General features: G+C 37.3%; 1 protein-coding gene across 2 annotated transcripts; it reads left to right on the forward strand.

The window, feature by feature from the left end:
• The first annotated feature begins 4,531 nt into the window (after positions 1-4,531).
• LOC104100471 (histone deacetylase 9) lies at positions 4,532-11,998 on the forward strand. 2 transcript variants are annotated; one of them, XM_009607699.3, is made up of 14 exons: positions 4,532-4,725; positions 4,818-4,930; positions 5,021-5,138; positions 5,676-5,750; positions 5,825-6,044; positions 6,949-7,012; positions 8,539-8,631; positions 8,718-8,826; positions 8,962-9,011; positions 9,095-9,185; positions 10,302-10,372; positions 10,832-10,930; positions 11,437-11,503; positions 11,591-11,998. In XM_009607699.3, exons 1-14 carry the CDS (start codon positions 4,689-4,691, stop codon positions 11,674-11,676), a joined length of 1,293 nt encoding a protein of 430 aa, XP_009605994.1. In that variant the 5' UTR covers positions 4,532-4,688; the 3' UTR covers positions 11,677-11,998. The 2 variants fall into 2 exon arrangements, with proteins under 2 accessions (XP_009605994.1, XP_033513080.1); XM_033657189.2 differs by lacking the exons at positions 4,532-4,725; positions 4,818-4,930; positions 5,021-5,138; positions 5,676-5,750; positions 5,825-6,044 and having other exon boundaries at positions 8,456-8,631.
• The last annotated feature ends 368 nt before the right edge of the window (positions 11,999-12,366 follow it).

Genomic DNA, 12,366 nt, shown 5'->3' on the forward strand with positions numbered 1-12,366 from the left:
CTTCAGAAGTTAGAAATTCCTAAGTGGAAGTAGGAGCGTATCACTATGGATTTTGTTATTGGACTCCCACGGACTCAGAAAGTGAAACTAAATATGGGTCATTGTGGATAGGTTGACCAAGTCAGCACATTTCATTCCAGTAGCAGTTACCTATTCTTCAGAGCGGTTAGCGGAGATTTACATCCGTGAGATTGTTCGCCTTCATGGTGTGCCCATGTCTATTATTTCTAATTGACGTACGCAGTTCATATCACACTTCTGGAGGGTTGTACATCATGAGTTAGGCACGCGGGTTGAGTTGAGTACAACATTCCATCCTCAGACGGACGGACAGTCCGAGCGCACCATTCAAATATTGGAAGATATGCTTCGCGCTTGTGTTATGGATTTCGGAGGTTCTTAGGATCAATTCTTGCCACTTGAGGAGTTTGCCTATAATAACATCTACCAGTAGAGCATTCAAATGGCTCTATATGAAGCATTATACGAGAGGCGATGTTGTTCGCTAGTTGGCTGGTTTGAACCAGGAGAGGCTCGGTTGTTGGGTACCGATTTGGTACAGGATGCCTTGGATAAGGTCAGGATTATTCAAAATCGACTTCGCACAGCTCAGTCTAGGCAAACGATTTATGCCGACCGTAAAGCTCGTGATGTTGCATTCATGGTTAGAGAAAGAGTATTGCTCCGGGTTTCACCTATGAATGGTGTAATGAGGTTCGAAAAGAAGGGCAAGTTGAGCCCTAGGTATATCGGACCCTTTGAAATTCTTGAAAGGGTGGGTGAAGTAGCCTACAAGCTTGCACTACCACCTAGTTTATCAGTAGTTCATCCGGTGTTCCATGTGTCTATGCTCCGAAAATATCATGGTGATATGTACCATGTGTTAGATATTAGCTCAGTCCAATTGGACAAGGATTTGACTTACGAAGCTATTCTAGCCTGGCAGGTCCGACAGTTGAGGTCTAAGAGTTATCCATCAGTTCGAGTGCAATGGAGAGGTCAGCCGATTGAAGCATCTACCTGGGAGTCCGAGTCACACATGCAAAGTAGATATCCACACCTTTTCACCAGCCCACGTACTTTTCTAATTCCGTTCGAGGACGAACGTTTGTTTTAGAGGTGGAGAATGTGATGACCCGATAGGTCATCTTTAAATTTAACCTTATATTTTGTGCTCCGAGACCTTTAATAGCATCATTTAGCATTTTTCGGTTTGCGTGCGTAGTTCGTATATTTTTTCGAAAAACTTTTATGTGAAAATTATTTGATAAAAATGTGAATTAGTGCTTTAAAACTCACTTAAGTTGACTTCAGTCAATATTTCGAGCCAACAGAATCGGATCAATGTTTGATGGTCCCGGTGGATCCGTATCGTGATTTAGGACTTGGGCGTATGCCTAGAATCAAATTCGGAAGTCCTTAGCTTGAATTATCGTCATTTGACGAAAACTAGAAGCTTAAAGGCTTAAAGATTTTTTAAAGTTTGACCACAAATTGACTTTTATTGATATCGGGATCAGAATTCGATTTTGGAAAATTGGAATAGGTATGTATCATCATTTATGATTTGTGTGCATAATTTGAGGTCAATCAGACTTGATTTGATAGGTTTCGGCGTTGAATGTAGAAGTAGTTTCATTGGGCTTGAATTGGGATATGATTCGCGTTTTTAGCGTTGTTTGATGTGATTTGAGGCTTCGACTAAGTTCGTATGATGTTTTAGGACTTGTTGTTATATTTGGTTGAGGTCCCGGGGGCCTCGAGTATGTTTCGGGATGAGTTTTGAACGAGTTTGGGCATTTCGGCACTCTGATAATGTTCTGGGAACATTTAGAGTGGTTTTTTTGGGGGGGGGGGGGGGGGGGCGCATTTTGGAGTCATGAGACAAAGCCTCATGTGCAGACCTTAGAGGAAAATTGCGGATAACAGAGAAAATGTGCGGATCGCAGAAATCCTCTTACGGCCGCAAAAAGGGGAATCTGCACGTTTGTTAGTTTGACTTCGGAAGCTTAGATCTTTTAACATACAAAGAATTTGGAGATAATCAAAAATGAAAGTTGTAGCCCTTTGAGTCTAGTTTTCATAAAAGGTAAACCATTTATCATTTGGACATTTGTACCGAAAGTTATTACCAATTTACTGAAATCTGGCAGTGCAGTCACTGCCCAAGTGCGACCGCACAATTTGGATTGCGGCCGCGGAACTTGGAATGTGCGGACCGCACAAAAAAATGTGCGATCAATACATTGAGAGAACAGATTGGTACCATATAAACGAGGGTTTTATCTCATTTTTCATTTTTGGACTTTGGGAGCTCGGTTTGAGGCGATTATTCGTGAATTTTTTAAGAAATTCATCGGATAAGCGATTCTAACTCGGATTTGGTTAATATACACGAATATATTATTGTTTTCATCCTTTAATTAGTATTTTGAGATAGAAACTTGGAAAAAATTGTAGAAAATTCATAAAACGAATTTTTAGGATTTGAATGTCAATTCGGAGTCGGATTTGAGTGAAACTAGTATGGTTGGATTCGTATCGGAATGGGTGTTCGAATTTCGTAAAAATTTTGTCCGATTTCGATAGGCGGGCCCCATGTTGACTTTTCCGAAAATGACTTAAATTAAGTCTCTTTTGAATTATGAATAATTTCTAAAGCTCAAATTTAATTGTTGATAAATAATTTGCTAAGTTTGGTTGGTTTGGAGAATAATTCGAAAGGAAAAGCTGTGGTCGAGTGATCACTTGAATTGCGATGTAAGGTAAGTGTCGTGGTTAACCTTGACTTGAGGGAATAGAATCCTTGAGTTATATGTTACGTGAATTTCATGTGTAATGATGTATAGGCGAGGTGACGAGTGCTTATACGTCGTCAAATTGGTTGTTTGCACTTTTATCTAAAAATCATAAATTATTTTAAATCATGAATTAATTATTTTATTAATTATTTTTTCTCATATTCTTTGCCCAATATTATGTCTTGAATTCGTGCTATAATTACTACATGTTTATTTGACTTATGTGTCTTAATTGCTACTTGACATTTAGCATATTAAATATTAAATTGTTTATTTCTCTCTAATTTTCACAATTAATTGCTACTTGTCATTACTTGTCTCCTAAGTAGATCATAATTATTGTATGCTTTGTTGCCACATATTTACGTATTAATTGGTGAATTTATTGAAGTAGTTTTACATGAGTGTTGTTAAGTTATATTGTTGGAGCGGGTTGCACGCCGCAACTGAATTTATTTGAAAGAATATATTATTGGATCGGGTTGCACGCCGTAACGGAATATAATTTTAAGTTTATATTGTTGGAGCGGGTTGCGCGCCGCAGCAAAAATTAATTGAAGGATTATATTGTGGGAACGGGTTGCACGCCGCAACAGAATGATAAAATTTTTTTTGGCTATGACTGTTGTATTGACTTTAGTTGTTGATATGATTTAACTTTCTTACCTCTATTCCTGTTATTATTATTGTTATTGCGTACAGGTTAATGTAAGCCATATGCCTTAGCCTCGTCACTACTTCGTCAAGGTTAGGCTCGACACTTACAGAATACATGGGGTCGGCTGTACTCATACTATACTCTGCACTTCTTGTGCAGATACCGGAGTTGGTCCCAGAAGCGTAATGTAGATTTGCTCGGATTCAACTATCAGAGGAGATTTGAGGTATAGCTGCATGATGTTCGCAGCTCTGAAATTCCCTTCTACTTTATTTTAGCTGCGTGTTTTCTTTCAGACGACTTTATTTTTATTCGGACTCTTGTTTGTATTATTCTAGAAGCTCGTGCACTTGTGACTCCAGTTCTGGGATGGTATTTAGATATCGTATCCATTTTGATTTGTTCATTTAAATTCAGATATTATTCCGGTTGTTGATTTCTTTACTATTTAATTTAGGCGAATTGTTAAAGATGGTTAAAATTATTCTAATGTTGGCTTGCCTAGCTAGTGAAATGTTAGGCGCCATCACGGTCTCGAATGTGAGAATTTCGGGTCGTGACAAACTCACACATCTTATCCTCCACGGATGACACTCTCACTTTATCCCGAATAATTTTATTCCTAATTTTATCTCTTCTGGTAGGCCCGCACATGTATCTTAACATGTCATCTTTCCTACGTTCGTTTTTAAAACTTGAAAAGTAGTTATTTATGAATTTTATCCAAATATATTGTGGTACTGAAATATTAAAAAATAGCAGGAAAAAGGGTTAAAAAGGGCGGTGATTTCATAATATTATTTATGTGAGTCAATTTTCTTTCTTTAATAGTAACAAGATAGTATTCAGGTCTAACTCGCACACATCTGTCATTTGCTATTAGTAGTTTAGTACAAGGACTCACTAATAATTATGCAAATGAGAAGAAATCAAATAGTGTTTGATTAGTCAATTATTGATTAAACAAAGAATTAATTCGTTGAAGTAAAATAAGCTGGAAAATAAATTTTGAATTAAAAACTTCTTAATTCTGAATTAACAGTATAACTAGTTGGCAGAGTCTCTTTTAGTTTTTCAGTTAAAGATATATAAATCCACGAGTCGCCCATTGTTCATTTCACAGCAATCGCCGCCGGCAAGCCGGGAAACCTCTCCCGCCGGCAAAGTCCCCGTAAACAACACCGGGAGTCTCAGCTTCCTCTCTGTATAGCACCTATTCCCTCTACAAAATGCGGTCCAAGGACAAAATCTCCTACTTCTACGACGGTACAGTTTTCTCTTCTTCCCAAACCCTAGGTCCTGCTCATTTTATATGGAAGCGTTGATAATTGTTTACGTAAGCTGAATTTTTGTTGCAGGCGATGTCGGAAGCGTGTACTTCGGTCCGAACCATCCAATGAAGCCGCACAGGTTGTGTATGACTCATCATCTGGTTTTAGCCTATGGTCTTCACAACAAGATGGAAGTCTATGTTCGTAACTTTTTCCACTTTTCCTTTTTTGTGTTTTTTTGAAGTTTTTCGTTTTTATTTGGTTTTCCTTTTTTCGATTGCAATATGTAGAGGCCTCATAAAGCATACCCAGTGGAGCTAGCGCAGTTTCATTCAGCTGATTATGTTGAGTTCTTGAACCGAATTACCCCTGATACCCAGCACTTGTTCCCTAGTGAAATGGCTAGATGTAAGTTTTGAACTTTGACTTATTTCATCTCTTCTCCGTTAAAATATTATCTTTGAGCTGCATACTTATTTGTTTTGCTGCTGTAGTACTACATTACTAGTCATTTTCCATGAAACAAACCCAACACAACAACAACAAATAGGTATCCAGCGTCCATGTCACTCCACTTAGACCTGTCTGGTTTGAACATTAAAAAACTTAGGTTCTCTAACAAAGTTGTTTTCTACATTTAATACAGGTGCAATTACCAGCTAACTATTTTTTTAAATATTATTATACATAAGGGAAGGGGAAATTGGGGGGTAGGGGGTTGCAAGGTACGGAATTGGACTCTCACTAACAAGGTGAAAGTGCAGATAGCCAACCAACTGGACTATTAAGATTCCCCTAGCAACTCACTATAAGACCAGATTTCAAACTAGAAACATTTCATTATCTTTTCTAAGAACTACTATGCTTTTTAGCATAATGTCATTTTAGCCAATTTATTTTGAGTAATGTGATGTTGAACTATTCCTAATTTTTGTTACTTATCAGATAATCTTGGAGAAGATTGCCCTGTATTTGACAACTTATTCGAGTTTTGCCAAATTTATGCTGGCGGAACAATAGGTAAACTTGACATTGATAGCGTGGTATTTCCATTGAAGTCTCATATTCACTCTCTAACAAACATTTGCTGGCAGATGCTGCACGCAGATTGAATAATCAGCTTTGTGACATTGCTATAAATTGGGCTGGTGGATTGCATCATGCCAAGAAATGTGCTGCTTCAGGATTTTGCTATATAAATGACCTAGTTCTGGGAATATTGGAGCTACTGAAGTATCATGCGAGGGTGCTGTATATTGATATTGATGTGCATCACGGTGATGGTGTAGAAGAGGCCTTTTATTTCACTGACAGGTGGGATTACTTTTTTATATAAGTACTGTCAGGTGGCATTACTTTCTGTAGTTTTTGTCCAAAAATTTTTGTTTTCAACTTCTGCGGTTGCTTTCTTTGTTGTTTGGAGCTAGTGTCAAACCTGAGGATAAATGATAAACCCAGATGAAACTTTATAGTAGTAGCTACGAATCTAGACTGTGACTCAAGAAGCCAAATGACGATGAACTTCTCCGGTGTGAAATCTGTAGACAAGTTTTTTTTCTTAACTATACTGTAGATGGGGCCTCAGAAGTATTTTAAACTTTCCTTCATATAACTTATCTTGTGTCACGCCTACGAATAAATTAGAACTTCAAGTTCACATTTCACTTGATTATTAAATTGCTCATTTATCAGTAGCTGTGAGTATGCAACTTCCACCTAGACACCAGGTGAATACTTTAGCAGATTGTAGTTGCAATATTTCACTTGATTGTTGAATTGCTTATCTATTCAGTAGCTGTGAGCATGCGCTTTTCACCTAGGCACCAGTTGAATACTTCAAGTATTGACAGATTGTGGTTTCCAACTGTTTGATTTGTTTCACTTAATGCACAGTTTGAACATTTCTTTTTGATTGTTAATGCGCAGTTTGAACATTTTTGTTTGGAATGATTTCTGCTTGCTACTAAGTTCTTTTGCTTTGACATTTTTACTCAAAATGTTAGTGTTAAACTTTCTAGATTCATATATTTGTAAGTGCATTAATGGTTTGCTAGGTGCTCATTAAGGGACAGCCTTATATAATCTTTTTGGTGTAGAAAGTGCACTCTTTCTCATGAGGTGTTTCTACTAGAGATAAATATTTGCTAAGTTTACTGCAATCTAAGATGTTACACATGTGCTGGAATCTTTAAGTTTCTAATGTTAGAGCTCTTTGCAGGGTTATGACAGTTAGTTTCCACAAGTATGGAGATAAGTTCTTTCCTGGAACTGGTGATATGAAGGTACTCTTATCTTCACAGTTTATTCTTCTTTTTGTTCTCTAGATTTTCTTTGAACTTTGACAGTCTAGCATGAGCTAATATTATGTGGGTTCATTTGAATTTTGTTGACTTTTTCGTGCTATTTTGTTACTTCCGTTACTCCAAGTACTTGTCTTGGTGGGAGCAAGCAGGCCCTGTGATAAGTAGAGGCAAGAGAAAAATGATCCAAAAACCACCATTTATTTTAAAAAAATTACTTCCTCCATTTCAAAGAGATTACCTAGTTTAGATATTAGGACTTAGGATAACTTAGGAGAATAATCTTTGAACTGTCAAATAGTGAAATAGTTAAACGGATTTATATCTCAATACTTGTAGAAAAAAGGGGGATTTATATCTCAAAGGTGTGCCTAGCAGTCAAAGAACTTTAGTAACAACCTTGGGGATGCAGGTTTGGATCCTAATAAAAGGGGACACTAAAGGTGAGAAAAGACGAATTATCTATGTTTGCCTTAGCCTTGATGGTTGTACTGATTGGAGGTATCTTGTACCCTGTGGATATCGAGGTGTGTGAAAACTGGTTCAGACAACTACGTTATAAAAAAAGATGTCACGTCAAAATCAAGAAATATCGTAGTTAGTATGTATTAGTTTGATAGCTTGGGCTTTCCTTCCAGAAAAAAAGGTGACATTATTTGTGGTGGGCAAGAGAAGTAAAGTAGGTCGAATGTTTTATGGTGAAGGAATAGTTGCTATAAAACATTAGGTAGCTTGTCATTAGAGTGTTATATCAAGGTAAAAAGTTTCAAAGTAGCTATTCCGATTTTTGGGAAACTCAGCCATTTAGAGAAATGAGTAAAGAAAATGAGAATAATTGATAAGGAAATTAGATCAAATAAGAAGGAGGAAGGGGGAGGTGGTGTACATTATGGTTGACCTCTTGGAATGAAAAATCAATCATTGCTATCATTAGAAGCTTAGAGCTAATGTAAGGTTTGAAAGCAGAGAAAAGGTTGAATCCTGTCAAGGTGTGTAGCTCTGTGTACACCTTGCATGCAGGATTGTTTTGCCTTCGCATTAATAAAATTATTAGTTCATTTAAAAATTCTGAAGTTATGTAGCTTTTATGTCATCGTTCATGCCAAACTTCCCATTATTATAAGTTGCTCGGTTATGCCTTGTTGTGTACTGCTGTTTGAGTGGAGTACCACCCCTTTGTGCTATCATAAAGTGCTAAAGAAGGGAAGATTAGAAAAATGGAACATTTGGTTTACTTAGGTTTGACCAGCAGAGTTTGTCTGCAAATGTCAAATTTTAAACCAATAACTAACATGGGTTTTCCTTGAGAAAGCACATGTGCTGCCTTTCAGTAATGGGAAGAGAGTGATAATATGGAATCATTTTTGTATTACATGTGCGTCTAAAGTTTATGTTTGCTCTTGATGATGTAAATTCATCATTTAGGATGAAACTCCTACCCCTTGCATTCAGAGAAGACCCCTCTTATGAACACCATTAGCTATGCTTATTGTGGTTTCATTCTGAAGGATACAGGGGAAAGAGATGGAAGATTCTATTCCATAAATGTGCCCCTCAAGGATGGAATAGATGATGGCATCTTCACTAGACTCTTCAAAACAGTAAGTCATGAAGAAAGTTTTATGCAATATTAGTTTTACCGTGTTCTGCTGATTTATTAAAGCTTTTGGAACATGTCATTTCATAGATTATTGCAAAGGTTGTGGAAACATATTCACCTGGTGCGATAGTTCTGCAATGTGGGGCAGATTCACTAGCTGGTGATCGTCTGGGCTGCTTCAACCTCTCCATTGATGGTGCTATTCTACTTGTAATTGGAAAATCTTATTTTAAACACTTTCAGCATTCTAGTTCAACCTCACTATTCAGCTCTTGGTGGGATTTCCTCTGTTGATTTTAAATCTATATCTATCAATGGATGCTTCTTACAGGGCATGCTGAATGCGTAAGGTTTGTGAAGAAATTTAATTTGCCGTTGCTGGTGGGTGTTTCTCAAATTAAAATTTCATTTCTGGTTCATAACATTTTACCTGTCTGTGTTTAACTGCACGGGACCTTTTGCAGGTAACTGGAGGTGGGGGATACACAAAAGAGAACGTTGCCCGATGTTGGGCACTGGAAACTGGAGTTCTTTTAGACACAGAACTTCCCAATGGTATGTTGAGCAGACTTCTATTTTATGTGATGCGTTCACACTGCTTCTTATTCTTGTTTCAGTAATTTCTGGTGACTGTCAACAGCTTAGTTAGGATGCAAAATGCAAAAATGTTATACTCCTTTTTGTGCTCATGCAACAAGGAATGCTGGTTTACAGATATCCTTGGCATTAAGTTTTAGTTATTATTGTTCCACTTGCATTATGTCCATTATCCGGAAGTTCTTCTAACCAGGCTAGAGATTTGTATGCAGGTATAGGAATAAGTATGAGATTTAGAACCTCTGGTTTTAGAAAACTGAGAACTCATAATTGACCTTAAAAGACAAATTATCTATAAGCAAAGTAGTACTAGATTGATTTGGACTTGAATGGAGCAGAATGTTTATAGCTCTAACTGGCTGTGAGCATTGGAATCGCTTTACCGCAGACAGAAGAGAGGAATTTTTTAGTCCAGGTTTGAGCTAGATAGTTGACTGATGTTCACTGAAGCACTATCTGACCGTGAAGGTTAATTTGGTGTATCGTGAATTCCATCCCAATATTGTAGATGCAAGTCATATAGCCAACCCTAACTTTTTTTGGGATTGAGGGGTAGTTGATTGATATATTAATTGATTGAACATCGTTCTAAGTACAGATCTGTTGTCTGATGTATTTGAGTTATTGGTTTAGCACTTAACACGGATATTAAGTAAATTGTTCTGATACCAATCATTTAGCACTTCCTGTGGATTCATCAGTAACTTGGTAGCTTAGTCTTTGGCAATTGTTCAGCGAAAACAGAAAGGAAGGGTGGATTGGTCTTCTAACACTGAATCTATCTTGTGTGTGCGAATTAGAAAACCTTTTATTACTTTCAACCATTCACGTTACTGTTTGGTCAAAGTTGTCGCATTATGACCAGATAAAATCTCGCGAGGTTTATGTGGACACTGGAGTTTTTGAAATTTGACGCCTTGCTTTGGGTTTGTGCTGTTTAACATTGAATTCAACTTTGAATGAGATTGGTAAAATATCAGTTTATACGATGCTATTAGGGATGAGCTGAATGTTTTATATTCTTTATTATAGAGAGGCTTGGTTGACTAATTAATTGTATACTTCGTCTTGCAGAAATTCCAGATAATGATTACATCAAATATTTTGGCCCTGATTATTCATTGAAGCTTCCTGGCGGGCACATAGTAAGTTGAAATATTTTTGTTGTGTTTTTCCTTACACAACACGTCCTCATCTTACTCAAGGTTTGCAGTCTTTTTTCCAGTTAGATTCATCTGGCACACCATAGTTGTATGAACCATAAGATGATCAGATTGCTTGATCCTTTGTGCCATGTCTCATTGAGCGTTTTCAAGTAGTAAAAAAGGATAAGCCCTTAGGGGTTAGCTCAACTGGCAAAGGTTCAGGGACTTGTGTCTTAGGTTGCAAGTTCGAGACTTGTGCCAAGCGAACTAAGTCCGGAATTTAAGTGGAGAAGGTAGAGGGGCGGGCCCATCATCCCCGAGTTTCAAAGGCTGTGGTTGGAGATGCGGTTGGCCCATAATCTCCGGATGGACTTCTCGGTCATAAAAAGAAAATAGTAAAAAAGGATAACAAATTAGCATCGTAATCTAGCTCAACTTGTTGTTTCATTGATTGAACAGGAGAACTTGAATAGCAAATCATACATTGGCACCATAAAAATGCAAGTAATGGAAAATCTTCGTTGCATCCAGCATGCTCCTGGTGTACAAATGCAAGAAGTAAGTCAAGTGCATCTTTATAATTTTGGGTTCCAACTAATCAAGAACGCATAATTACATGTGTTTGGTTTTACATAGTTGCATGCTATATTTTGTGTTTATACGACTTGAGCAACTTGCAATTTTTAATTTGCCTTGCACAGTTAAAAGGTTGTTTATTGTCGGTTTTTGTTCGGATTGCCGTGGCATTGCACTTGAGATACATTTTGCCCTTGAAAGTGATTGCCTCTTGACGACTTATGTTGATCATCCTTCCGTTGAAAATACACAATCATGTAAAAGGGAAGTTTCAGCTTCTACTGTGGTTCTACAATCATTCACACAATCATTGTGAGAATGCTTCTCCAATGCATAAAAAAAGAGCATCCTGCATTTGCTAATGTTGTGCTGTAACTGTCATCAAAAGCGCATGGAATGGATCTAACCATGATTGTGATGGATGCCTGAAGGAATCTGGGGAAAGATAGTGACTTGCATGGAGTCTGAAAACTTTCATATTTTTGTAGGTACCACCCGACTTCTATATTCCTGATTTTGATGAAGATGAGCAAAATCCAGACGAGCGTGTGGATCGTAAGTAGAAATGTGACTTTAAGCACATAACATGCTCAAATTCGGAACTATCGTGATCTAACACTTTACCCTGCCTTGTATTCACAGAGCACACCCAAGATAAGCATATCCAGCGTGACGATGAATATTATGAAGGCGACCATGACAATGATAACCACATGGATGATGCTTAAATACTAGAGTATGATGTAGTTAGGTTCGTCTATGTGTCTATTCTTTTGTCTATTATAGAAAAGGCAATACAAAACTCTAGTTTATTGCCTCATGTTGATTCTGCATTTAAATTCCCCCTCATGTAAAATATACTGGATGTGATAGGATTTTAATTGTATCGTTGCAGCTATAGTCTTTGTTGGGTTTAGATTGACAATGGAGGTATATGCTTTTATCTTCCATTTTAGAGGCTGTCTTGAACAAGTAAACGGTGTTATGGCATGGTAAGTTGTGAATATGCAGTATTTTTATCAACTCCTTAAAGGATTATGGTTCGCTTCAGGATACTTATTTCACAATCTGATTATAATTGAGAAGTTTATCTATTTTTTGGTTCTTATGATGCTGTTATTATTTCTATGATTTCTGATAATGGTACTGATATGTTATCTCTTTTCGTCTTCTTAAGTCGAGGGTCTATCGAAAACAGTCTTTCTACTCCCTCGGAGTAGGGGTAAGGTTTGCGTACACACTACGCTCTCCAAATCCCATCCCACTTGCGGGATTTTACTGGGTCAGTCGTTGTTGATGATTAAAAATTAGAAGTGATTTGCTTCCTATAGTTTAATCATATCTTTATTTCAGTCTACCACTTATTAGAGGGTACATGACCCAAAGATTTGAAGTTATGAATTGGAAATCTAATGTCT

Source organism: Nicotiana tomentosiformis, chromosome 11 (assembly GCF_000390325.3).
Source record: "Nicotiana tomentosiformis chromosome 11, ASM39032v3, whole genome shotgun sequence".
Lineage (NCBI taxonomy): Eukaryota > Viridiplantae > Streptophyta > Magnoliopsida > Solanales > Solanaceae > Nicotiana > Nicotiana tomentosiformis.

Excerpts from the sequence above, each read along its gene's own strand:
- LOC104100471 (XM_009607699.3), top strand. The coding sequence starts at position 4,689 with ATGCGGTCCAAGGACAAAATCTCCTACTTCTACGACG. Across the intron at positions 4,931-5,020 it reads ACAACAAGATGGAAGTCTAT|AGGCCTCATAAAGCATACCC; the intron begins GTTCGTAACTTT and ends TGCAATATGTAG. Across the intron at positions 5,139-5,675 it reads CCCTAGTGAAATGGCTAGAT|ATAATCTTGGAGAAGATTGC; the intron begins GTAAGTTTTGAA and ends GTTACTTATCAG.